The sequence below is a fragment of the Mustela lutreola genome, chromosome 15 (genome assembly GCF_030435805.1).
Source record: "Mustela lutreola isolate mMusLut2 chromosome 15, mMusLut2.pri, whole genome shotgun sequence".
Taxonomy (NCBI): domain Eukaryota; kingdom Metazoa; phylum Chordata; class Mammalia; order Carnivora; family Mustelidae; genus Mustela; species Mustela lutreola.
Window position 1 is genome coordinate 58,700,253 of NC_081304.1, and position 25,292 is coordinate 58,725,544.

Consider the following 25,292-nt stretch of genomic DNA (forward strand, 5'->3'; position numbering starts at 1 on the left):
TCACGGCCCAAGAGATCACTCACACCTGACCGCTGCCTCACCCTCTTCATCCAGATCTGGTTGACGATCTCATCCCGGTAGTTGGTCAGGAAGGGGCCCATGTAGGACAGGAAGGCAGCAGCCAGGAGACAGTCACCCACCAGGTAGCCTAGATCCTCCTCCAGGCCCTGGGGGGCAGGAGGGGGTATAAGCCAGCAGGGGGTGGGGGGAGACACACTGGGAGTGCTCTGAAGGCACTCTCCTAGGGACACTTTCTAGATCAAAGAGGTGCTTCCCCTCTCCTGAACCCTTGGCCCTGAAAGCTCTAACCTGGTTCTAATTATTTCTGAGCTCCCCCTCTTTAATAGCGGTTCTGTTTACACTCTGGTGATAAGGCCGGAGCCTTTCCTGAAGCCCAGAACGCAATAGAGGCAAAGACAAGATGCCCCGGGGCTGTTTCTACCAGCTCAGTGGCCCCATCAGGGGCCCTGGCATGAGCTTTCCAGGCCTATAGGGCAGCAGACCCCTAATGGCACAAAGTCTTTTCTTCCACTCTTCTCCTGAAGTGGGAGGGGGAGAACACACTGACACCCCATGTCCCCATGACACCCCATGTCCCCACATGCCCTGACCATCCCTCAGCTGGAGGCAGGTGCAGCTCCCAGCAGGTATGCAGGGTATGCAGGTAGGCAGGCGGCCGGGCTCACCTGCACGGTCTCCTCCCAGCGGGCCTTCTCGCCGGCCAGCCCGGACACCAGCAGCCCTGCTCGCTGAAGCTTCACTTCCATCTCCTCCGATTTCTTCCGGAGCTCCTCCTTCTGGGCCAGCTTCTCGTCGTACTGTTTCTTCAGCATCTCCAGTTTCTGGGCCACCTGGGAGGGACCAGAGCCCAGGGATCAGACCCAGCGCCGGGGCAGACTGCTCGGGTCCCTCTAGCTAGTCCGCCGTCCAGGGCCCCCGTGGCCTCAGATGACTCCATCTCCGAGCACTGGAGTTTCCCGGTGTGTAAAAGAACTGTCCCGACACCCTTGGCGAGCCTCTTCAGGCCCCGAACGTGTGCCTGACCGGCCAGCAGTGACCCTGACCGGCCAGCAGTGACCCTGACCAGCCAGCAGTGACCATGTCCAGTGCACACAGTGTCACCGCCTTTTTCATGAGGAACACGGGGATGGCAGGCCGGTAAGTGCCTGGCACATAGCGTGCACACGACAGATGTCCGTCCCCTTCCTGCTGCCCCTGCTGGGAGAAGCAGCCTGCGACTGTTGGGAGTACATGTCCTCGCCTACCTCCCTGACGGGTCCTGCACGGGTTGTCAGAAGGAGCGCATGGGGCCTGGAACCCAGCAAGGGAGCAGCACCTGAGCCCGAACCCAGAGGCCGACCCCTAAGATCCTGGAAATGCGACACATGACCCCCCAAGTTACTGTCCCTAAAGCAACATCACCTTCGGGGGACAGCATGAGCCTTGGGAGTAATGTGTTAAAAGGCACTAAGAAAGAAGGGGTGAGGGACGCCTGGGTGGCTCAGTTGGTTAAGCAGCTGCCTTCGGCTCAGGTCATGATCCCAGCGTCCTGGGATCGAGTCCCACATCGGGCTCCTTGCTCAGCAGGGAGCCTGCTTCTCCCTCTGCCTCTGCCTGCCATTCTGTCTGCCTGTGCTCTCTCTCTCCCCCCCTGTCTCTCTGATAAATAAATAAAATCTTTAAAAAAAAAAAAAAAAAAAAAAGAAAGAAGGGGTGAGGTAAGCTGGGCCATGCAGAGGAGGAAACACAGCTGGGGGAGGGGACGAAGGGGGAGGGGCACCCTGTCTGCACCCCCCACCCCGGCCCCCGCACATGTGGGTTTCACCCCGGGGAAGGTGAACGTGACTGCCTCCCTGACTCGTCAGCAGCCCTGATTATAACTGGGCTTCCCGCCGAGATGTGTCTGCGGGGAGGCTCAGCCCACAACCACGCTGTATTTCATTACTGGCTTTGCGCGTGGTGTTGTCTTCACTGTTTCTATTTTTTATACAGGAAATGCGTGCATAAGGTGAAAGGCCTAAATGAGATGACAGAATGACCAGCGAGAGTCCCTTAGCTGCCTCTTCAAGCCGCTCCCACCCCACCCTGCCGCAGAAAGTCATTCTGTAACTGTTTCTCTTCTTAGGTCTTCTGGCAGGTGCCTCTGTATCTTTGGCTATTATACTTAGGCTAGTTTTTTTTTCTTCTTTTTTTAAGTAGGTTGCACGCCCAGTGCACAGCCCGACGCGGGGCTTGAACCCACAACCCCGAGAGATCCAGACCTAAGCTGAGATCAAGAGTCGGTCGTCTGACTGAGCCTTCCACACACCCCTGTAAGCTACTTTGTTTTTAAATACATACATATCTATATATTCATCTGTTTGCATTTTTTTAATGGTCACAGTTTTAATCTTTTTAATTCAAAAACAGTGGAAAACTGCAAACCTAGGGAAAACAATCACATGGCGAACCCCTCTATACCCGTCACATTTAACAGTTGTTGCATTTTGCTATTTTTAATCTCGTCTCCTGGTGTTTTGCCAAAGCATCTTAAAGGAAGTTACGACCTCATGACATTTCCAGCCTCCAGACTTCCTAATGCCTCCCGGGAACAAAACAAGGATGTTCCCCCATGTGATGGTAACCCCATTATCACACCTAACCACAACGTAGTCTTTAAAAAAAGTAACGACAGGGGCGCCTGGGTGGCCCATTTGGTTAAGCCACTGCTGCTTTCAGATCCTGGAGTCCCGCATCAGGCTCCCGGCTGTGCTGGGAGTCTGCTTCTCCCTCTGACCTTCTCCCCTCTCATGTTCTCTCTCACGCTCTCTCTTTCTCAACTGAATAAATAAAATATTTTTTAAAAACTAAAATTAAAATTAAAAAAATAATGATAACTATATTCATCTTCTAGATCTTTCTGTAAAGAGTGAATGCACATCAAAAGGAAGGAAGAGCACACACAGAGAGAAGATCCTGGCTTCCTCTAAGTCCTGAGCCAGCCCCCTGTGCCTGTGCTCACTTGGAAAGCTTTCCAGACAGAGCCCGGTTGGGCAGGTTGGGCACTGAGCCAGTGCATAATAAATCAAATACAAGCCCCATGAAGGCAGGGCCTTGCTCGACGGCTAGATCCTTACACTTAGAAGGCTGCCCCGCACTTAGGAGATGGTTGGTGCCTGGGTGAGTCTTCTCATGAGGATAAACTCTGGCATACTAACGCGCTTTACTATTTTTTCCTCGTCTCCAAGTCGGTTCGCGTCAAGCTGCCTCATTCTCTTTAACAGCTGCAAAACCCGCTTGTGAATGACTGAACCATAATTTATATAACAAGCCTCCTTCTGATAGACGTGTGTGTCTTTCCCACATTTTCTATTCTTAACCACGCTGGGACGAACGTCCTTGTCCGTGCGTAAGCACATTTTGACACGGCTGTTTCTTTTTTGTTTACTTGGTGAACAAGTCACTTGAAAATCCAGAAGGCACAAGGGCCTGAAAAGTGTCCCAGCCCTGCCCTTGGACCTCCCTGCTGCCTCCTCCAGGTAGCAGCCGTGACCTGCTTCTTGAATATTCACCCCTCCAGAGGTATTTTGCACTCATTCCAGTACATTCCAAAGGGCTGTTTCCTGGTTTCTCCATTCGAAACTATTTCTATGACGTCTGTGCTACGAGGGAGACAGGTGTCGACCCTGACCCTCCACTCCACGCCACCACCTCTTTGTCCCTGCTCTTATGTTTGTTTGTTTAAGATTTCTTTTTTTTTTTTAAGATTTTATTTATTTATTTGACAGAGAGAGATCACAAGCAGGCAGAGAGGCAGGCAGAGAGAGAGGAAGGGAAGCAGGCCCCCTGCTGAGCAGAGAGCCCCATGCGGGACTTGATCCCAGGACCCCGAGATCATGACCTGAGCCGAAGGCAGTGGCTCAACCCACTGAGCCACCCAGGCGCCCCAGTTTAAGATTTCTTTTTAGGGGCGCCTGGGTGGCTCAGTGGGTTAAGCCTCTGCCTTTAGCTCTGTTCATGATCTCAGGGTCCTGGGATCGAGCCCCGCATCGGGCTCTCTGCTCAGCAGGGAGCCTGCTTCCCCCTCTCTCTCTGCCTGCCTCTCTGCCTACTTGTGATCTCTGTCTGTCAAATAAATAAATAAAATCTTTTAAAAAAAGAGTTTTTTTTTTTATTTTTTGAAGTCATCTCTACACCCTACGTGGGGCTCGAACCCACAACCTCAGATCCAGGGTCGTGCGCTCCACTGACAGCCCCTGCCGGGTGCCCCTCTCCTACCTGTTCCTAGGCTGCTGCTTGTCACCTTAATCATGCCGATAACATCTCCAGACCCTGTTTGATCTGATCTCCTGCGCAAGCGTTGCCCAGTCCTTCCCCTCCCCGACCCACCCCACCTCCCACCCCTTAGCTGTGTTCTCATTTTTATGGGGCTGAGCTTGATCACGACGCTCCCACTCAGCAGTTACGGTCTTCTCGAGGTCCATGGTAACTGGCCGAGCCACCTGTGGCCAGGGCACTTTCTGACCGGGTCACCGCGCCCGCTGTTCCAGTTGTGAAATATTTTCCCGTCTGATGCTGCGCTTTTCTCTTGCAGAAATTCCCATCGGTTGGATTGGGTCTTGGGTCGCTGTCCCGCAGGGTTGGGTTTGCGGTTGCTGCTTCCTGCCCTTCTGCTGGCTGTCGGACTTTAAGCATTTTTAATTTTCCCAGGATTCTCTCCTTGTCTCTCTTTTTGCAATTCTTTTCCCTCTCAACATCCTCTTTTTGCTCTCTGGGTGTCGGCCCTTCCTCCATCATCTCCTCTGACCACAGCCGTGTTTACCTTGGTTTGCTTTTTAAGCGCTTCTCCCAAACCTGAGTTCTCTCTGGGTTTATTTTTCCTTCTGGGGCCATGTTTTGTTACAGTTTCTGATCTTGGCCGCTCCCTCATTCTGTTGGAAGACTTTCCCCAAGGCCTCACGCACCCCTTCTCTGGGGGCCACGCGTGGCTGATCTGACTGCCACAGGCAACTGGAATGCTCTGGACCCTCCGGTGCCTTCCACTCTGCCCCCCACCCCCACAGCAACACCCAACACCGCGCAAGCCTGTCTGATGACAGCGTCGCCTCTAGGGGGACCGCTCGCCCACCGTGTGGGCCACATCCTCCCACCTAGTCTCTAACGGTGATATTTTGGCCAAACTCATCTTGTTTTATTTTCTGATGTGTTTAGAACCCCAGGAATAGAACAAGGCTGCTCGTTCTCAGATTCCTCGAGAGGATCTGACCGGGAAACCACTGAGAAGCTGGGAGCAGGGGCAGGTGCCACACATGGACCTTGCAGGTACGGACGTGGGTTTTGTGTCAAAGGATCTGTCCAGGCTCCTATTAGGCTTGGTGGGTCTTTGCACCGAGGCCAACCTGCTGTGACGCTCTGAACTTGGCAGGTGACAGTGGCTTTGTCCACAGGTGGGTGGCCGGGTCTGGGGAGGTAGGACTGCTTGCAGGCATGAGCTGCATGGGTGGGCGGCCCAGGATGACTGGCTCCCGCGGCGACAGAAGGGCCTGCCACCAGACTAGGGGGCAGCAGGGGTGGAGTCTGAAGCGCTCGCAGACAGTGTGTGACATTGGCGGAGCTTCTACGGCAGGACAGCAGGCTCTGCGCAGATGGCCAGGCCCATGTGGCCCTGGACCAGCTGTCCCGGGCTTCAGCATCTCACACTCCAAGCCAAGGAGGCGATGGTGGCGGGATGGACCTGAATCTGCTTGGTCAACCCACAGGCTCGTGGGCCACTGAGACTGCATTTAGGCCGAGGTTCCAGGCCACGCGGTTATGGCAGGCGGCACGCAGGTGTCACCTGTGCCTTAAGGGTCCAGGCCGAACAATCTGGGGGGGGCTCCGGAGGGGAGAGTGGCCATGTCTTGAGATGCGACAGCAACAGGCTGGTTTCCCGCCAGGCCCCAGGCGTCAGCAGCAACAACAGTGGCCACAGCTCAGGACTCGGCTGAAGGTCACTTTCCACCGAGGATAAGCAGGGGACGAGGCAAGAGGTCTCCCTGAGAGGCAGCCCTCGTGGGCCTCAACCAGTCCACAGGGAGCCGGCGGTCCGCTGCCGCGGGGTGGGCTGACCGTGCCTCACCAAGACACGGAGTGGGACCCTGAACTTGGAAGGCCCCGGCTGGGGTTTCCATGTGCGCCAGGGGGCAGGCTCTGGACTAGATGCTGGGGTGGCTGCAGGGCATGGCCAACGTCTCAATGCCACCGACGGGCAACGGAGGGTCTGTGGAGGTCGACCCTGTGTGTATTTCAACCAGTGATCGCCCACTGCGAAAGATACGCGCACGCCCTTGGCCTTGCAGCCTCCCCCTTTTCAGCCAAGGTCAGATCCTGTCTCAAATCGATCTGTTGTGGGAGGCTCTCCCCCTTGGAAGTTCCCAGGTGGCGGTTTCCAGATCGGGGACGTTCCAGTGGAGCTAAAACCAGGGTTATCTCTGAGAATCCTTCCTTCTGCAGACGCCGCCAAATTTTTAATGCGGCCTTGGGGACCACAAGAACAGCTGGTCCCCAGGAATGTCATTTTATCTGGAAGCCATGCATGCCTTAAGGCCCCTGATATTTTTTTATTTCAAACGCTGCTCACGAGAGACGTGGTTCGGAGCCGTGACAGCCCCTGAAGCCCCACAGGTGGCCCATTTCCGCTGCGTGACTGCCAGGGCCGCGGCTGGAGGACACGGGGTCTCCCCTGATGCTGGAGGTCCCTTGGCAGAGACTGAGCAGAAACTGAGAGGGTTTGGGGACGTTAACTCAAAAAGGTTGGCTTCTCAATTTTTAACTCTCAAAAGATGATTTCAGATTTTTATTTGGGCTCTAGTTCACGTGGGGACTTAATCTTTGAAATGCATTGTTCCCCCCTGCTCAGGGTTCTGCTCAATCCCTGCCTACCTATGTCAGAATCCAGCCAGGGGAAAGGTCTTCTCAGGCTTCCCAAGCAGGGGAGTCAAGGTTAAAACTGTTTATTCAGGACTTGAATTGACGCGCCCGATGGCGGAGCTCTGGGCCTCTTTCCAGCACCCTGAGCCCTCGCTAGGTCCAGGCTCTCCCACCCCGGCTGGCTCTGACAGGAAAATTTTCAAAATGCTCATTCCCAGGCTGTCCCAGAGACGGGTTCCCGCCGGTCTGGGCCGCGGCCTCAGCTCGGTGTCCTCATGCGGCCGGCGAGGCAGGCTGGGCACTTGGCTCGGAAACTTCAGAGCGTTTCCGTGACGAAGGGGAAATGTGGGGTCCTCGTCTGCTTCCTCTTGTCAGCGAGGGGCTCCCAAGAGACCTGACATGCGGTGCCCTGCAGACGCCTGTCCAGTGCATGACATTGCTGGCAGCGGACGCTGCGGGCCTGGGTTTTCACACGTCAGGGGAACAGTTCCTAATTGTTCCTTCCAGGATATGAATCATCGTGAGTGCAAGACCTTTCCAAATGAGCTGTCATCCCCGTGATTATTCACTCTTGCTAGAGAGAGGAGAAGACTGGCTGCTGTGAGAGCAGCCAGGAGGGGACATGCCGTGGGGATGGTAGGGGAGGGGGTGTGTGTGCAGGCTGAAGCCACAGGCCCAGCCTGCCTGGCCCTGCTCACAGGGAGTCAAAGAGGCCCTGCAAGCAGCTGCGCTTCCAATGGCGAGGATGTCCACGGCGGGAAAAGTGGGGCTGGGGGCCCAGAGCATGGGCTCCAGCCCACTCTGCGGGTAACTGGGAAGTCACTTCCCCTCACCAAGCCTCGGGGCCCTCATTCCATTCCAGACTAAGATCCGCACGTGCTCCCTTGGCAGTTTCAGGGGAAACGCTCTGGGATGGCGTGACCAGCTTTGGCTCCATAAAAACATAAAACCTCACTATGGGTACAATTAGTGTCAACAGCCTTTGAGGACATGCGAAGACCAGAAGCTTCGAGAGGACAAGCATCTCCGTCAGAAAGGGACACAGGGAAGTAAACAGAGCCAGGCAGGCAAGCGTCAGAGAGAAATACAACCTCGACATACTCAGCTACACGAGACCGGACGGCGCACAGCAATGTGTATAACGTGGAAAAAATGACAAAAATGTGCTTGTACAGCAAACAGCCCTGGACGGCTGCACAGAAAGCCGTCAGCGAGGCTGCTTTCCAGGAAGGGAAGCGCCAGGCACGAGCAAGGCCTCTCGCTGGCTTCTCCCTGTACCTTTGGAATTTCACACCAAGAGGATAGTAAAGACTTGAATCAGGGGCAGGAACGTGGGAGGTGCTGTCCCCAAGTCCGCTAGGATGTCACCTGGATATGTCACCGGCTGGCAGAGAGTGGTTCCCTCTCCTCCCCGCCAGCCCCCAGGTTAGCATCTGAAGGGGCTCGTCGGGGCAGTGGCCCCCATGCCTTTGCAACCCCTGCCAGGGACACACCCTTTTGAGCCAGAGGCAGCCCACCTGCAGGGGCACAGGACCATAAGGGGGGAGCAAATGGCCGCCAGCATTCCAGAAATCAGGGACAGGGTCCACATGGAAGAAACAGTCCTGAGGCTCACCTCCCGCAGCTTCTCCTGGGCCTCGGCCAGCGCTGCTTGCTTCTCCTGAAGCTGGGCCAGGGCAACGTTCATCCGAATCCTCTTGGGCTCCACCACGCGGTACAGGCGCCCGTACAACTGTGGGGAGACAGCCCAGCTATGGTGGCCGCCCACCCACCGGCCTACCCGCTTGCATGCCCGCGCCCACGAGAGGCCTTGCCTGCACCCTGCATGCACCCCGCTCACCTCCATGGCCCGCACCCACATGCACAGGGACTTGGCCGCAAGTGAGACTCGGCCGATGATGTCAGGCTGGAAGTCGGGCTGCGCGCAGTAGGCCCCGATCTTTTTCAAAACCTTGTCTGAGATATTGTCTTTATCAAAGTGGATCAGGGACTTGATGAAGTTCTGCTCCCCTGAGGGGTGAAGACAGGGGAGCCTCAGCCGGAAGCCTTCTCCGGCTTCACCTCCATGGCTCGGGCACAGCCGTGTTCTTCCTGGCTTGGCTTACCCGGCCTCACCCTGAGGTCCCCTGCAGACCTTGCCTCCATCTCTGGAAGCTCCAAGCCCCCGGAACCCTCCCCAGTGGTCCTGGATCCATCTGCCACCACGTCCCTTGGAGACTCACAGCCTAAACTCCTCCTGCCCAACACACACACTTGCACACACGTGTGCACAATCACATGCGCACACACACACCATCACTTCTGTATGCCTCGCACTGACTTTCCAGGGCAGGGGTCCCCCACCTACGCTCATAGGCTTTATCCAACCAAGCCTCTGGTTTCACATTTTCTGTGAAAATGAATGAATGAAGAATGCCCAGAGGCATTCTTGCCCTTGGATTCTGAGATATACTCCTGTATTTTTATGACGATTTCCTTTTCTTTTTTTCAAATCAAGAGGAGTTGTTTTCTGTCACTTACGACCAGTTACTGCCAGTTACATCTCCTCCTCCGCACTAGGCTCTACCTGCTCTTGAGGGTGGGAGGGACGCCTCGCTCGTCTGTCTCCCCAAGTGCCCGGCGCACAGCAGATGGGTAAGTGAGGTGGACGCGCGTCAGCCACCCCATGCGCTCTGGCTTACCTAGCTGCCTCTTGGCCTCTGCCCACGAGGGCTCGTTGCCTCGAAGAATCATGACGGCCTGCATCACCATTTCCACTTGGGCGGGGGGCCGTCCGTAAGACTTGATCTCTCCTATATCCTTCTTGTTCAGGGACTCCAGGGCCTGGGCAAAGGGACTCACTCAGGGAGCAGGGCCCAAGGGGACTCAGGGAGCAGGACAGGTCCCAGCTGAGGCTGGCCCGCCCCTTCTCGCTTCCCTGTGGGGGTCTGGAGCACAAAACAGGCTGGTCCCATTCCCTTCCCTGGGGCTTCCCGCTCTGATACCCGCATGGCTTCCTCCAGGGCTGGCAAGGCCTCTTCTAGATCCTTCTGGGCATTGTCAGCCAGTGCCTGGCACTTGACTTCCTCGACTGCAATCTTCTCACTATTGGCTGTGACTGCCTAGGGACGGAGAGGACTCGTCTGGGCCTTGGGCAAAGGTGGGGGCAGTGTTGGTGGGGAGGATGGAAGTCTGAGGAGCGGCCTGTGTGTCCCTTGACATGGTCAGGGAGGGCAACCTGGAAGCCCCTGCCTGGGGGCGCTGGCGGCTGTGGGTGTGTGGGGCGGGGCCACGGCCCGCTGGGTGGGAGGGGCTTGGGGGCCGGGGCGGGAGCACCTTCTGCTGCTCGTCTGCTTCTCGCTTCTGCTGCACGATGATGACCAGGTACTCCTCGCACTGCTTCTGGAACTCAGCCACCTTCTTCTTGGCGTCCTCCAGCTCCAGGGACATCACTTCCACCTTCTCTCTGGTTTCGTCGATCTTGAACAGTCCCGTCCGCAGCTTGTTGGCCTGGTCCAGCAGCTCCTCCCGCTTCTCTCCCAGCAACCTGGGGCGCACAAAAGGAGACTGTGCCTGGGGAGGCTGGGCCCCCGGAAAGGGGAGCACCCTGCATGGGTCCCCGTCTCGCTTTCTGTTGCCGCTGCCGCCAGCACCGTGACGTTTTTACAGCCTCCAGCCTGAATCAGGGCTAACAGCTCCCCAGCTGTCTCCCCGCTTCCCGACTCTCATCCCTCCACCTTATTCCGTGCTGCCGTCCTCACACCCGCTCCCCACTCGCGCTCCCACTGCGCACCGAGCAGGGGCTGCCCTGAACCAGCACACACCAGCCTGTCCCCAGGGGGTGGCCACCCCTCCTCTCCACCCCAGTTTGACATGATTTCTGATAGTTAAAGAAAACCTGGAAATCTGGATTTTACTAAGCCTCTCGCATTAAAAGTTATCAACTTACTCAAAAAGTTTTCAACACTGCACAGGCCCAACCCACCCCACCCCACCCCCAACAAAAAAAGTCTATGCAGGATCATTTTCTGAACGAAGTGAGAAAATATGCGTGAAGGGCTGAGCACACCGAATGGCCACCGGTCATCCAGGTATCCAGGGAAGGCAAGAGCTTTCTTTGCTCACAGAGGGACTGCAGTGCCAGGAATAGTACACAGCACATAGTAGATGCTCAGAAAATACATGAAGTGGATGAGTAGGTATAGGTAGTCGTTCTTATGACAAATGGCTTTTTCCTTGCCTTGATCACAACACAGAATCCAGTCAATGAGGTGGGTTTGTGGGTTTTTTTAAACATTTGTTTTGCGTCTTTCGAAGCAAATTAGTATTACGTTGCGCACGTAAAGAGGAACTCGATACAACTTAAAGGAATGTCTGATTCTCAAGATGGTGCAAAGTCAAGGAGAGGTTGGAGAGGAGAGGACTGGTCCCTGCCTCGCAGGCGTACACAGTACCATCACCGTTGTATTGCACTTGGAGAAAGAAACGGCATCGCAGAAAACAAAGACAGAGCAGAGAGGGTGTAGAGAGGAGTCCCGGCCTAAAGGCTCTGCGATGTGAACCCCAGCTCTCTCTCACCGCCCCTCAGCGGGGCGGAATGAGACCCCCACATCTCAGCCTCTCCCCCAAGGGCGCCTGGCTCCTTGGCCTCCTGGGCCGGCTCCAGGTATGTCCCGCCCCATCATGTCACCGAGCTCCCTGGGCCTCCCCGCCCTCCACGCCTCTGCACACCTCTTGTACCCGGACACGAGCTCTAAGTAGTTGGTAGGGGTGACGTAGTTGTGTCTCCGCAGCTCGAGCAGCATCTTCTGGGAGTACCGTGCCACCGACCAGTGCATGGTGACGAAGATCTTGGCCACCTTCCTGTGGATCTGGAGGCCCGTGGGAAAGGATGGAAAACGCGGAGTGAGGGCAGGTGGAGGAGGGGTGCAGGAGGGGGCCTGGGGCTGGGTGCCAGGGGTAGGGGGCACTCACATTCTCCTGCGTCCCCAGGTCCACCCCCACGAGGTACTTCTCAGCCACCTCCAGCAGGGCCTCTCGGGGCCACTCTGAGAACCAGTTGATGGTCGTGCAGTTCACTAAGGCCGGGTACTGGCGGATCCAGTTCCTGGGGAGGGGTTTCGAGAGGCAGTCAAGCCCCTTTATGGAGGCAGGTGGCCTCCACTCCTGGCCTCCACAAGGTCCGTCTGCTTTCCTGGAACCTAAGTGTCCCATCCCCTTGCTCCTGTGTGTCCCTGTCTTGATCCTGCTTCCTTCAGGGCCAGCTCAGTGTAGAACATAGGAACAGGTTCTTGTTCTAGCTGTGGATCTCAGGCAGATGCGCTAACCCTCCCCTCATCAGTTTCCTCATCCCTAAAATGGGAGTAACATGGGGATGCCCCGGGGGCTCAGTCGGTAGAGCATCCAGCCCTTGATTACGGCTCAGGTCACGATCTTGTGGTCGTGGGTTTGAGCCCCACCTCAGGGTTTGCACTCAGTGGGGAGTCTGCTTCAGATTCTCTCTCCCTCTGTCTCTCCCCCCTTCGCTCTCTCTTGCTCTCTCTCTCTCTAAAAAGTGAATACATAAAACCTTAAAAAAATAAGATAAAATGGGACTAACAGGGACACAAACCCAAGCTGTCACTGGACTCGAGGTGACATGTGCAGTGTAGTACCCAGTGCGCGGTAAACACACCACGTACCACAGACCCGAGAGCAAATAGCTCGTGGAAAAACGAGGGGGCCGGTGGTTGTCAGGGGTTGAGGGGGCAGAGGAAGTGGGGAATTATCCAGTGGGCATAGAGTTTCAATTTTGCAAGATGAGGAAGTTCTTTCTAGAACTTCATCTGCTGCATCGTCTGCTGCACGACGATGTGAATATGCTTAACCAGGTGAGCGGGACACTTGCAAAATGGTTACGACGGTAAATTTTGATGTTATTTTGTTTTTGTAGAATGACAACTAAAAATTTAAAAATGAAACACAAAGCGACAACAGGACACTCTAGTCCTACCGAAAGGGAGGGGACGCCTCCTCTGTCAGCAGCAGCACTGGGGACAGAAGGCGAGGTCTAGGGAAAGGAGCGGCCCACGGAGGGGGAGTGGAGAGAGAGCCAGGGCTGTCGAGGAGACTCGCTCCCAGGAGGCAGGGGGACCGGAGAAGGGTGGGGGCTGGGGGAGATGCTGTCACAGGGGTCACCTGAAAGGGTCGCCCACAGGGCTGAGGCAGAGAATGATGTGCAGATTGTCGCGCACAGCGCTCAATGAGGTAGGTGAAGAGGCTGTCGGAGGACGGGGACACCTGCTCCGCCTTGGCCTGCTCCATGATGAGCGTCTGGATCTGCACAGAAGCCATGTTGGCTGGGTTGCAGGGCTGTGGTTGGAGGGCAGAGCCCCAGGGGGTGGGGCCCCTGTGGCACCGATCAGAGGGAGGGGTGGTCAGAGGGGCACAGCCACTGGTGGAGGGTGGGGGAGGGGCTTGCACCTCTTCGAATTCATCAGCCTTGTAGAGATTGGGGACCTCCCCTGAGCTCAAGATATTGTTGATGTCCTCCAGGAAGGACTCGTCGGCGATCTGGGTGTCCACAAAAAGGAAGGACGTGGGCTTGAGCTCCACTCCTGCCTGGCGGTACAGGCGCTTGATATCTGGGCCGGAGGAGGGGAGGAGGCAGAGGGCACAGGCGGGTGTCAGACACGCCATCCCGTCCTTGTTCCCCTTCCTGTGTCCCCTGGCCTGCAACCCGCGCACCATGCTGCCTGCTGCCCACCGGGCCTGGCAGGCTCAGCACCTGCCTCCACCTCCCCTACTCTTGCCTCCACAGGAAGGCGGGCACCTGACCTTTCACGCCAGCCCCCAGCCCACCCAGGGTTCCATCGGCAGCTGCACCTTCTCGGAACTCCTGCTTGCGATAATGCTTGGTGACCTCGATCTGGAAGGTGATGTACTCGCAGATGGAGGAGGCCAGGCGGGCCAGACTCTGGCGCCCGCTGCCCCCGATGCCCACCAAGAGCATGTTGCCCCGAGGCTGTCCGATGACGCGCACGATCCGCGCGACTGGGGAGGGGAACCCAGCAGTGAGGCCACGGAGCCATGGCAGGGGGCGGGGGGGGGGGGGACCCCGGGGCCCTAAGCTGGAGATAGGCCGCCTGAAACTGAAGGACCCAGATAGAAAAGTGTGGGGAGAGGCTGGGGCCTGGGGCATCTCGAGCAGCCACCCCTGGGGAGGACAAGCCCTCTGAGGCCCGAGAGGAAGGCTCCTTCCCAGACGTGCCCATGCTTGGGAACAGCCCACCGCTGGGGTGCTGGCAGGACGGGAGGGGGCTGCTCACTGTGCTCGATGGCCTCTCGGAAGAGCACCAGCTGCATGGGCACCACGGCGGGGGACAGATTGTACTCGCGAAGCGCCGCCTCCATGGCCGCTTTCAGGGCCGCCAGGTCCGTCAGGTCCTCGTACACCTTGGGCTCCCTCATGAAGTCCCCTGGGCCCGGGGAGCAGGGCTCAGACCCCGGGGGCCGGCCCGGCCCTCCTCCCAGGCCCCCTCCCACACCTGCAGCGGCCGCAGCACCCACTCACCGAAGATGGGAGAGCGCTTGGTGGGGCACAGATTGTGAAACGTGAGGTCGAAGAAGGAGCCGAGCTTGTCGCTGATGATGCCTACGAAGGCCTCCATGTCTGCCGCGTCCACCAGCCGGTCTGAGAAGACTCTGTCGGGAGGGAAGGGTCTGAGCCTTAGGAGTGCAGGGCACAGGGCCCGCGGCAGGGGCTGGGTGCCAGGCCCAGGAGGCCCGCGACTGGCGTCTGTCTGGGGCATCTGTCTAGCCTCAAGCGGGGCACAGGCATCTCACCTGAAACACTCATGGATCCAGAGCCGCGTGATGCTGGACTTGGTGTCGTGGAAGTCCTTGTTGGCCCTGAGCATGCCCTGGAACACCTGCGGGAGGGGCGTGGCCGGCGGGCAGGGAGGGACCCCAGGCTGCAGCGGGAAGCTGGGGAGGCTGGGAGGCTGGGCTTCGAGGGCCCCGCGGGATGGGACAGCGACTCACCTTGGAGATGTCCCGGAGGTTGAACAGGTAGTGGATTTTGGCGGGCGTGGGCAGGAAGCGCTGCACCACCGTGTTGTACACGTCCAAGGTGGCCTCAGTCACCACATTGCCGATGGCCTTCACCTCCTCCTCGAAGTCCTGCAGCTTCTGGTTGATCATGGTGCCGAATATTCGGGTGATCTGCGACTCCTGGGGACAGGCCCTGATGCTCGCCTTTGCCAGCTCCTGGCCCGCCTGCCCGACCCCGGGGAAGCAGCTGGCTTTAGGGGGGCACCAAACCCCCCCAAAGTCAAGAGCAATAAGGTGGTCGTGCGATATTCAAAAATCAGCGGATATGCATGACGAACGCACACCAACAGCTCACACAGGGATGGTGGTGGCCAGGCCTGCTGCCCGCACCCCCACCCCGGGCTGGGACACTGCTCGGCATGCACCCATCGCGTGCATTTATGTAAACCTGAAGTGTTTGTGCGTCCTCTATTTTTGGCATTAGCTGCTTTAAGATTGCATTCAGCTGTGCTTTATCTTGATTACTGAGGCTCTGGGGGCACCTCTGCGTGCCCCGCTCAGCTCCCTGAATCTGGGCGCTCTTCTCGGCTCTCAGCTGCAGGATCCATCTTCCTTTCATCTATGTGGGCCCCCAGAGCTCTCTGCCCACCCCCCACATGTCTTATTCCACAAGCCCCAGCTACACTTGCCTCCTGCTGCCCTTGGGGCTCAGAAGCTAGGACTCCCACGATAGCGGCCCCTGCCCTACGTGACCGCCCCGCATGCACCTCTGCTCGGGGGTTCCCCCAGCCCGCCTTGATGTGCCCGCTCAGTTCTCTGGGACGTGGTTGGTTTTGCCCCTTACAGCACCCTGCCCACCGCCCCCCGCCCTCTCCCCACCCACCCCGGCCCCTGCCGCCGGCCCCATTGTGCCCTCACTGTGGGGAAGGTCATGTTGATGATGTTGAAGCGACCCTGGAGCCTGGGGGAGATGGCGGTCCGTCCGCCCCCGGGGGGTCCCATGGCGGCCATCAGGAACATGTCCTGGGGAGCAGAGACAGGGCGGGCTGGGACAGGTGAAAGAGGGACGAGACAGGGCACAGGACTGGAGGGCACGGAGCAAGGATGCGGGGAGGGCCCCGGACAGAATGAGAAGAACAAATGGGAAATAAAGGTGTAAGAAAGGTAGAACAGGGGGAAGGGATCGGGGCCATTTCCTTGAGAATCAGCAAAGGGACGTGTTTGTTTTCATTTCATCATGATCCATGTACCAAAACCAGAAAATACAGGTCGGTGCAAGAACGTTTTCTAGACTCTTCTTTACCTTCTGCGTGTGTGTGTGCACATGTGTGTGTGTGTATGTGCATGTGCACACCTGTTCTCTTTCCCAGAAACAGAAGAACGCACTGTTAATCGAGTTTCTGGGGGCTGGATGGACGGGCAACCCCGCAGCGAGGATGGGAGGGCTGCCATCCATCCATTTGGGAGAAAGAAACCACCAAGACGCTCAGAATCCCGTGGGCGCAGAGCCCGCCTGGAGGCAGATGCTGGGGGGACGCAGGGAGGTGGGACGGGAGTCAGGGACCCTGGGCACACGGGCCACTCCGGGAAGCGGCAGGCCTGGCACGTGAGCGGCAGACAGAGCACAGGGGGGCGCGCGGGCCAGAGGCACGACGATGCCGGCGCGGGCTGTGTGGGTGCAGAGGAGGACAGGACGCCAGGGTTCTTTCCCAGGATCCCCGGGGAGTAGGAGCTGAACCTCCAGGGCAAGGAGCGGCTTCTCGGGAGGCTTACTCGGATGTACTTGATGGTCTGCTTGGTGCGGTCATACCAGAAGCCGTAGTCGATCCAAAGGCGGATCAGCTCCAGCGGGGGCTGGGACCCGAACATGTCCTTCGCGGGCATGTTCAGGTCGTCCATAAAGGTGATCATGCTCTTGCCCCCAAACGGGACGTAAACGCCCTTGGTTCGCTTCTCCACCCGGCTCTCGATGATGCTCTGCACATTGTTGGATGTGGTCTGGTGAAGGGACACAGCATGAACGCGGGGCCTCGCCGGGAGAGACCCGGGGCCGGAGGGGCAAAGCCCCGGGCCCCACGGCGCACCTGTGCAGACATGTTGACGATCAGCACCGACCACTGGCTGGAAGGTAGGGATTGCAGGACACTCTGGGCGATGGACGTCTTCCCGGTCCCCACAGGACCCACCAGCAGGACGGGGTTCTGCCTGGCCACCAGGGCACTCACTAGGTAGTTGTAGCGAACGGTGTCGACTGTGGGCACCATGATCTTATAGAAGGGGGAGCTGGGGAGCAAAGCGAGCCTTGGCCAAGAGCCCGGGCTGCTCCTTCTCGACCCAGCTTCCCCCTGCCTCCCTCACACATCCCCCTGAGGGGCCTGGAGATGGGGCATCCTGCCTCCTCCTTAGGGACCCTGGCCCAGGCCATCCAGATCCCACTCCTTCCATTCCAGAGGCGCTGCCATCTGCAACCCCCTGCCCCACAGCTCACCTGCCTCTGGCCCTGTCCCAGCAAGTCCCGCCCCAGGCCCTGCTCTCACTTGGGAGGGTAGCGCCAGCTCTTCGGGAGCTTGTCCTCAAATGATGTCCAGTTCCGCATCTTGGGGTCCACGAAGTACTCGTACACCGTGTCCTAAGGAGGGAAGGCGTGTGAGGCTGCCCAAGCCGGCGTCCGCTCCCCACCCTGGGCACAAGCGCTCACAGGTCCCCGGGGGAAGGATGGCTGAGTTGGTGGGTCCGAGGGTCCCCACCTTATTGGGAAAGGAGCCCTCAATCTCCCGGACATAGCTGTCAATTCTCTTGCGTCCCTCCTCGTCCACGGATGCGCACACGGACCAGATCATGCTGAACACAAAGGTCATCTCTACCATGGAGATGTAGTTTTCACTGTCCGCCGGGTTCACCTGGACGGACGACAGGGGAAGTAGCCTCGTCATAAAGGAGATGGACGGGGCTGGGGAGTGATTCTGGCAGATGGCCACAAAGGCTTGGAGCTCGCCTCCTCCCTGGCTCCGTTCGGGAAACCATGTTGTTGTAGATGACCGTATATCTAAAACAGGGAGTTACATCCGAAACTTCTGCAGCTCGGCTGTTGTCCCGAGTCTCATCTCCGCTACATTATAAAGACACAGCATCGGGGCACCCGGCAACCTCTGTCGGTGAAGCGTCAGACTCTTTTTTTTTTTTTTAATTTTTATTTATTTATTTGACAGAGAGAGATCACAAGTAGATGGAGAGAGAGGCAGGCAGAGAGAGAGAAAGAGAGAGAGAGAGAGAGAGGGAAGCAGGCTCCCTGCTGAGCAGAGAGCCCGATGCGGGACTCGATCCCAGGACCCTGAGATCATGACCTGAGCCAAAGGCAGCGGCTTAACCCACTGAGCCACCCAGGCGCCCACATCCAACTCTTGATTTCAGCTCAGGTCCTCAGAGTCCTGAGATCGAGCCCCGCGTCGGGCTCTGCGCTCAACAGGGAGTCTCTCTCTCCCTCTCTCTCCGCACCTGCCTACTTGCACTCCCTCTCAATTAAGTAAATAAGTAAATAAATAAAATCTTAGAAAAGAAGAAGAAGAGGAAGATGCCACAGAAGTGACGCAGCCACACCACATGGACCCTGAGCAAGGGCCAAGGGTGCTCACGGAGACCGGTCCAGGGGCGCTCACGGTGACTTCTCTGTAAGCACAAAAAATCGGAGAAGATCCACATGTCCACCGATAAGGGATGGAAAAATAATGTCGTGTTCCACAGTGGGATAGTATCCAAGGTTTAAAAAAAAGCAATGAAATTAATCTACACACAGAGATACAGAACTCAAAACCATACCACTGTTTAGTAAGCATATTGTGAATGTGGTACATAATAGGTATCATTTTTTTGTTAAGGTTTTTATTTACTCATAACAGAGAGAGACACACTGAGAGAGAGGACACAGGCCGGGGGAGTGGGAGAGAGAGAAGCAGGCTTCCCACTGAGCAGGGAGCCCAATGCGGGGCTCGATCCCAGGACCCCAGGATCATGACCTGAGCTGAAGGCAGATGATGATAGACTGAGCCCCCCAGGCACCCCCAGAATATGGGTTTTAAATACATTTTCTATGGCGACGTCTGGGCTCACAGGCAAATATGTATTTAAAAGGTCTGTGATGGGGGCGCCTGGGGGGATTCAGTTGGCGAAGCGTCTGCCTTTCAGCTCAGGTCATGATCCTGGAGTCCCCAGACTTGAGTCCCACTTTGGGCTCCCTGCTCGGCGGGGAGCCTGCTTCTCCCTCTGCCCCTCACCCCACTCTTGTGCACATGCGTGCTCTCTCTCTCTCTAATAAATAAATAAAAAAAATTTTTAAAGGGGAATTAGATTCAACTATTACTTGTGTAATTAAACATGAAATTAAAAATTAATAATAAGGGGCGCCTGGGTGTCTCAGTGGATTAAGCCGCTGCCTTCGGCTCAGGTCATGATCTCAGGGTCCAGGGATTGAGCCCCGCATCGGGCTGTCTGCTCAGCAGGGAGCCTGCTTCCTCCTCTCTCTCTGCCTGCCTTTCTGCCTGCTTGTAATCTCTCTCTGTCAAATAAATAAATAAAATCTTTAAAAATAATAATAATAAGATTTTATAGTGTACCAAGTTCACGGTAAGCAGCATGTGTATGTATTAAGCAAGCTGCGCGCCCAACGTGGGGCCTGAATTCATGACACAGAGATCAAGAGTCACACGCTCCGCCGACTGATCCAGCCGGGTGCCCCCGGAAACAGCATGTCCAGGCTCTTGCTCTCAACTACTGCCCACCCCCCAGGGCATGTGGCAGGTGCCTTCAGCGGGGTGTGTGCAGCACACGGGGCTGTCTCGGCGACAGTGGCCCACAGGCAGCTAACTCAGCAGCGCTCGCCCCATCTCTCACCTGCCCCACGAAACAGCCACAGGCCGGGAGCAGGGAGGCTCCGAATTAAGATGCCGAGAACCACAGATAACACGGCACACAGGATGCTGTCCAGTCCAGGATATCGGACTTGGGGTCAGCACAATCCCCCATCACAAGGTGCAGGTGGGAAACAGTGCTGAGACTTGACTCTCTACCATATTCAACGCAGAGGCCTTAGTCTGTCCTTCCAGCTTGCCCCAGATGTGGCACACCTCCCGCCACGCCCGTCCCCTCCAGGCTCTGCCCCCCGCCCGCCTCCTCAACCCCCGTGCACTGAGACTACAGGACTGTCTTCATCCCACGCATCACTTTGCAAGTTCATTTGCAGAGTTTCCGTGTGCGTTGGCTCCGCCAGGAGCGACACACACTGTTAGAGACCGTCATTGTCCTGTAACTGCCTATGAACGGTTCAGTTATCTAGCAATGTCTTCAAAAACACTAGGAACCATTGCGAGGCAGAGGTTTAATCTCAACAGAAAAATATGCAGTTCTGGTCCTCACTCCACAATTCTAAACTGAACAACATTTTTCTTAAGTACCAACCAATCTGCAAATTTCCTTTTTTCTTAATTTTTTTAAAAGATTTTATTTATTTATTTATTTGAGAGTGCATGCCCACAAGCAGAGGGATGGGGGCAGAGGGAGAAGCAGGCCCCCCGCCGAGCAGGGAGCCTAATGACATGGGACTTGATCCCAGGAAACCAGGATTATGACCTGAGCCAAAGGCTCAACCTGAAAATTTCCAAAACCCCGTCATCAGATTAGATGAAGAGCTCCTTCCAGCAGAAATGGTATCCTAAACCCTCCCATGTACCAAAATTTAATAGGTATTTTTCTAAAGGATGGAGAAATGAGGAACCAAGCGAACCACCCTCAGGTCCCAAATGATGGTAGGAAATGAGCGCGAGGCTTTGCCGTGTGCCGTAAGCGACCGGGAGTCCTGAGTCTGGCATCCCGCCTCGCGTGGACATGTGCCTGCACAGCTCCGTGGTCCATGAGACCTCCCCTCGGGGTCCCTGCTGCACTCACACCCGGGTTCAAACAGGGTCTCGGACACACGGCTGCGCTCAGGCTGTCCCCGCAAGGCCGCAGCCCGTCCCACCCCCGCGCCCCGCGGCCGGCCTCACCCCATTCTCCGGCGTGGCCAGGGCGGAGTAGAGCTTGCAGAGGGAGATGATGCCGCTGTACTCCGGGACAGCCACCAGCTCGGCGCAGTAGTCCTTCTTGAAGGCCAGCATCTTGCTAATGAATTTCTCGAACATGCGCTGCAGAGGCTCTATCTCCGCCTGGAGTCCAGACAACGGGCTCTGCCTCTGCGCTCCGCCCGCCCCAGGGCCCCGTGGCTGCTCCCCCGTCCCCCCACCCCTTCCCGTACCTTCGGCCTCTTCTCCAGCCAGGACTGCACGTAGGGCTTCCAGCCCAGGTCGGTGTAGTCGGTGTAGACCATCCCGCAGCGGGACACGGTGGCGGGAGACGCCACGGCCAAGTTCTCCACTTCGAACAGGAGGGACACCTGGGGAGACACTCAGTGGGGGCTCCATCTTTCCCGTCACCCAGCCTCCGCGGGGAGAAACTCACAGCCCCCGATGTCCCCCAAGTGCCTTTATCCGAGCACTGAGCATGGCACAACACGCCAGGACAGAGGTCTACAAAGGACTTGCTTTTGACAAAGAATTTAGGGCTTATTAGAGGTGAAGCTTCCCCAAAACCCCCCTCTGGCTCGCACTGAGTGGATGAGAAAGGGTGGGTGTCGCAGCCCATGAATCCTGGCCAGGCAGAGGGGGAAGGCTGACTCCTGAGCACAGGGCTTCCCTTCTGGATGCTCCTCCCCATGCCCACCGTTTACCTGGCCTTCTTCCCTTGGACACAGGTCTCCCTGAATCCAGCGCCCTCCTCCTCACCTCTCCCACTGGAGCTCCTCGTCTGGGCTCCCTGGCCCCCCTCCCTGCCCCTCCCCGCAGGGTCGCACCTGCTCAGGCATTGCGATGCGCTCCCCATTGATGAGGGTCAGGACTTTGTTGTCGTCCATGACTGAGTTCATGCTCTCGATCCACAGCGTGTCCACAGGGCCATCGAAAAGGATCCACTTCTCATCGGGCTTCTCGTCTTGGTAGGAGGAGGACGGGCAGGAAGCTAAAACCGCCTCCCCGGACCACCCCTCATCCTCCGCTCCTCAGAGAGGCGAGTACATTCTGGCCCGGCATTTTCCTCCCAAGTGGGGTCTTTCCACCCCTGGACTGCTGGGGTTCCCTCCCCGTGTCGCGGGCACCTGCACATGCCGTCCGCATGACGCTGGACAGGATGCCGTCTGTCCACTCGTTCGTGTTGAGGTCATACTCCCCATACAGCTCCCCCAGGGACAACGCCTTCGGGTTCAAGGGGAACTCCTAAAAGGGACACAGAGGTCTCAGTTTATACCCAGGTCAGCCCCATTCCCAGATGTCCGGACTTGCTCTCGGTCTCCAGTCTCTCCCTGGTGCCCTTGGGCCCGAGCCCTGCCCACCTGCGCCCTGGTCTCTGGCAGGCATGTCCCCGTCCCCGAACGCACCCTGACCATGTTGAAGTTGGGCTCTCCGGCACGGCACAGCGAGGACAGGGAGGCCTGGAGGATACGCCATGAGGTGGTCTTGCCGCTGCCTGTGCAGCCCACGATCATGGTGGAGTGGCGTGAGTTTTTGGTCTCGTACAGCTGGATGACCTTGGTGAGGGTGAATGGTGTGCTCTGCAGGCCCATGTCGCGGATCTCCTGCTCGATGGTGTCCCGCAGCTGAGAGGGGCAACAGATGGCAGGAGGCCTGTAAGCCCCGCCGCCGTGGCACCCAGGGCCCCCCCCACTCCGGCCATCGCTCCCTCAGGAACCCGCTGGCCGCTGCAGAGCTGTGAGGCTGGGCTCTGGCGTCAGCCAGGCAGGGACCCTGAGGCAGGGACTGCTCTGGGCCTCAGTGTCCTCATCTGCTAAGTGGGCGCGATGAGGGTGCTTTCCTCGGCAGACTATCCTGTGATTTCTCTGCTTTCACGCCCCCCCACCACCGGCCCAAGAATTCTCCTTTTCTCTCTAGCGATGTATTTGCAAAGACATATTTTTAGCTAACGTTTTACGGGTTTCAAGGGAGAAGGCTCATTCTGGGTATCTGAACCACCACTCCCCCAGAGAAGAAAATTCCTATAGAATTTTCTAGAATTTCTAGAACTTCCTAGAATCCTCCTGTCCACCCCTTCTATGCCACTGCTCTGACACAGCAGCAGGGGCCGGTGGGTATAAAAAAGGCAGGAAGGGCTCTGAGGGCACCAGAGAGGCAGGGGCCAGCCACGCCGGGGGTGGGGGATGCGGCCAGAGAGTGGAGTGTCTAAATAGGTCTAGGTCATTCCGTAGACAAGGAGGCCCAGAGAGGGCAGCGGACCCGCAAACAGCCACAGCCCGTGGACAGCAGGACGAGGCCCGGAAGCCAAGCGCCACGTCCACAAGTGCACAGGTGAGGTCGGCGGGAGGGGCGAGGGCGAGCACCTTGCCATAGTCAATGGTGGGCAGCTCGACGTTGGGGAACAGGTCTTGCATGATGGCATTGAAGAGCGGTACGTCGACAGAAGTGAGCTTGGCGATGTTCATGTCTCTCATTGAGAGCAGCAAAACCTGGCCAGGAAACGAGGGGGCCTCTGGCCTGAGGAGGGGCCCTGGGCGCCCTCTTGGCTCCCCTTCCTGTCCAAAGGGTTGAGCGGCAGGGGGCAAGAACAGTGCAGACAGCCGAGCGAGGCGACGCAGGGGACAGGTGATGCAGGGGACAGACTACACAGGGGACAGATGACACAGGGGATGGGCTGCGGGGTGGGGATCCCAGTCTGGGGAGAGGAGCTGGAAAGCGTCAGTGCAGGCGGGTAGGACCAGAGACCCTGGAGGTCGGAGCCCAAGGGCCGTGTCACAATCTACCTCTTCGTCAGACATGTCCGGCTGCACGCGACGCTTCCTGCCGGCGTAGCGCAGGAGGGAGGTGAGGGCACGCAGGCCAAAGTCGTAGTGGTCCTGTCGGGACAGCTGCTGCACGGCCAGTGAGTACAGCGTGTACACCTTCTTGGCCAGAATCTGGGGAAGGAAAACCGAGGAGGAAACTGCGCCCTCACGCGGGGACAGTGACAGAGGCACACAGTGGGGCCCCAGGCCTCCAGCAGGCCAGGCCAGGCTCTGGGGAGAGTCTTAACAGAAGACTTTGGGAATGGTGCTGCCGCAGATTGGGGACCTCCCGGGGGGGGGGGGCTCCACACCCTCCTGACCGCAGCCTGCCTCCCTCGGAGGTGCCTCTGTCCGGGGACTCATCCCGGAAGGGACGTCAGAGCGTTAGCGACACACCTTGCAGTTGCCAAAGCCCTCCCCAAAGAGGATGATCTCGGCGATGAGAGTGGAATCGGGCACCACCATGGCGATGGGCCGGAACATGGATTTCAGGTTGTCTGGCAGCTCTGTGCGGCCGGCATAGCCTGTAGGACAGCGCCGTCCATGTAGAACCCAGACCAGTCCCCGAAGACCCCTGCCCATTCGCAGCCCCATTTTCCCCAACCCCGGTTCACCCTTTCCTGGTCTCCCCACAGACCCTTCCCCCAGCCGTTCCCGGGGAACGGCAATGACACAGCCCGGGCCCTGCGTGCTGGCGAGAGTCCCCGTGCCTGCACACAGGATGGCAGACACACCAGGACCTGGGGCCGGCCCAGCCAGAGAGGACAGCAGAGTACCCCAAAGGACGGGGGGCATGTACAGACACACAGAGGTTACAGCAAGACCCCTCCCCTTCTCCCAGAAGGCTGGGTGTTTGTCCTTCCCTCTCCAGGCTTTGTCTTTCACCGCCCTCCCCTTGGGCTGAACCCGCTGGCCTGGAAAGGGGAGCGGGCTAACAGCAAGCTGCCCTGGACACGCCTGTCCCCGTACCCGGGTTCATGGTGATGAAGATCCCACAGGACCACACCAGGTTTATTTCAAAGCCCTCGAAGTAGAAGCGGGTGAGGCTGGCGGCCAGGGCGGACAGGATGGACAGGATCTGCTGGGCCACCACGGACAGCACCTCTATGTTGATGCGGTTAAACTCGTCAAAGCAGCCCCAGGCGCCGGTCTGTGGCAGGAGGGGCAGAGTTTTGGGGGGCCAGAGAAGCACCGTCCCCTCCAGCGGAGAGCCCTGAGGGGCCAGGCCGGGGTTGGCAGCCCCGCCTGACATGCCCCGGCAGGTGTGGCCGTCTCTAGAGCTCAAGTGCTGTCTGGGCAGCGGGGGGCGGAGGTGCAGGGAACCCCAGGGGCAGTCCTAGCCCAAAGCTTTCCAGCCAACAGAACAACCACAGGGACAACCTCGGGGATGGCTGGAGCCAGCGTGCACTGGGAAGAGACCCTGGGGAGGGAACTGGTGAGCCCCGAGGCCTGTGCCCGGGACGGGTATGTACACATGCATGACCTCGTTGAGCCCTTACGTCATCTCCTAAGTCTCCAAACAAGCAAAAATGAACTCGAG

The 25,292-nt window shown here is 57.8% G+C and overlaps 1 protein-coding gene across 1 annotated transcript in view; it reads right to left on the reverse strand.

Annotated features, from left to right (window-relative positions):
* Positions 1-25,292, reverse strand: part of DNAH2 (dynein axonemal heavy chain 2) — an 80,356-nt gene that overhangs the window by 12,674 nt on the left and 42,390 nt on the right. Inside the window, 31 exon segments of the mRNA XM_059147194.1 lie at positions 42-167; positions 687-851; positions 8,504-8,620; positions 8,729-8,898; positions 9,570-9,711; positions 9,873-9,989; positions 10,204-10,414; positions 11,599-11,738; positions 11,842-11,974; positions 13,045-13,100; positions 13,102-13,185; positions 13,330-13,490; positions 13,732-13,899; positions 14,175-14,324; positions 14,420-14,550; positions 14,692-14,777; positions 14,890-15,078; positions 15,817-15,921; positions 16,672-16,896; positions 16,983-17,181; positions 17,436-17,527; positions 17,646-17,798; positions 20,934-21,092; positions 21,182-21,319; positions 21,776-21,912; positions 22,076-22,193; positions 22,355-22,573; positions 23,312-23,437; positions 23,732-23,884; positions 24,149-24,276; positions 24,722-24,902. Coding sequence (XP_059003177.1) covers positions 42-167; positions 687-851; positions 8,504-8,620; positions 8,729-8,898; positions 9,570-9,711; positions 9,873-9,989; positions 10,204-10,414; positions 11,599-11,738; positions 11,842-11,974; positions 13,045-13,100; positions 13,102-13,185; positions 13,330-13,490; positions 13,732-13,899; positions 14,175-14,324; positions 14,420-14,550; positions 14,692-14,777; positions 14,890-15,078; positions 15,817-15,921; positions 16,672-16,896; positions 16,983-17,181; positions 17,436-17,527; positions 17,646-17,798; positions 20,934-21,092; positions 21,182-21,319; positions 21,776-21,912; positions 22,076-22,193; positions 22,355-22,573; positions 23,312-23,437; positions 23,732-23,884; positions 24,149-24,276; positions 24,722-24,902 — 4,479 coding nt within the window.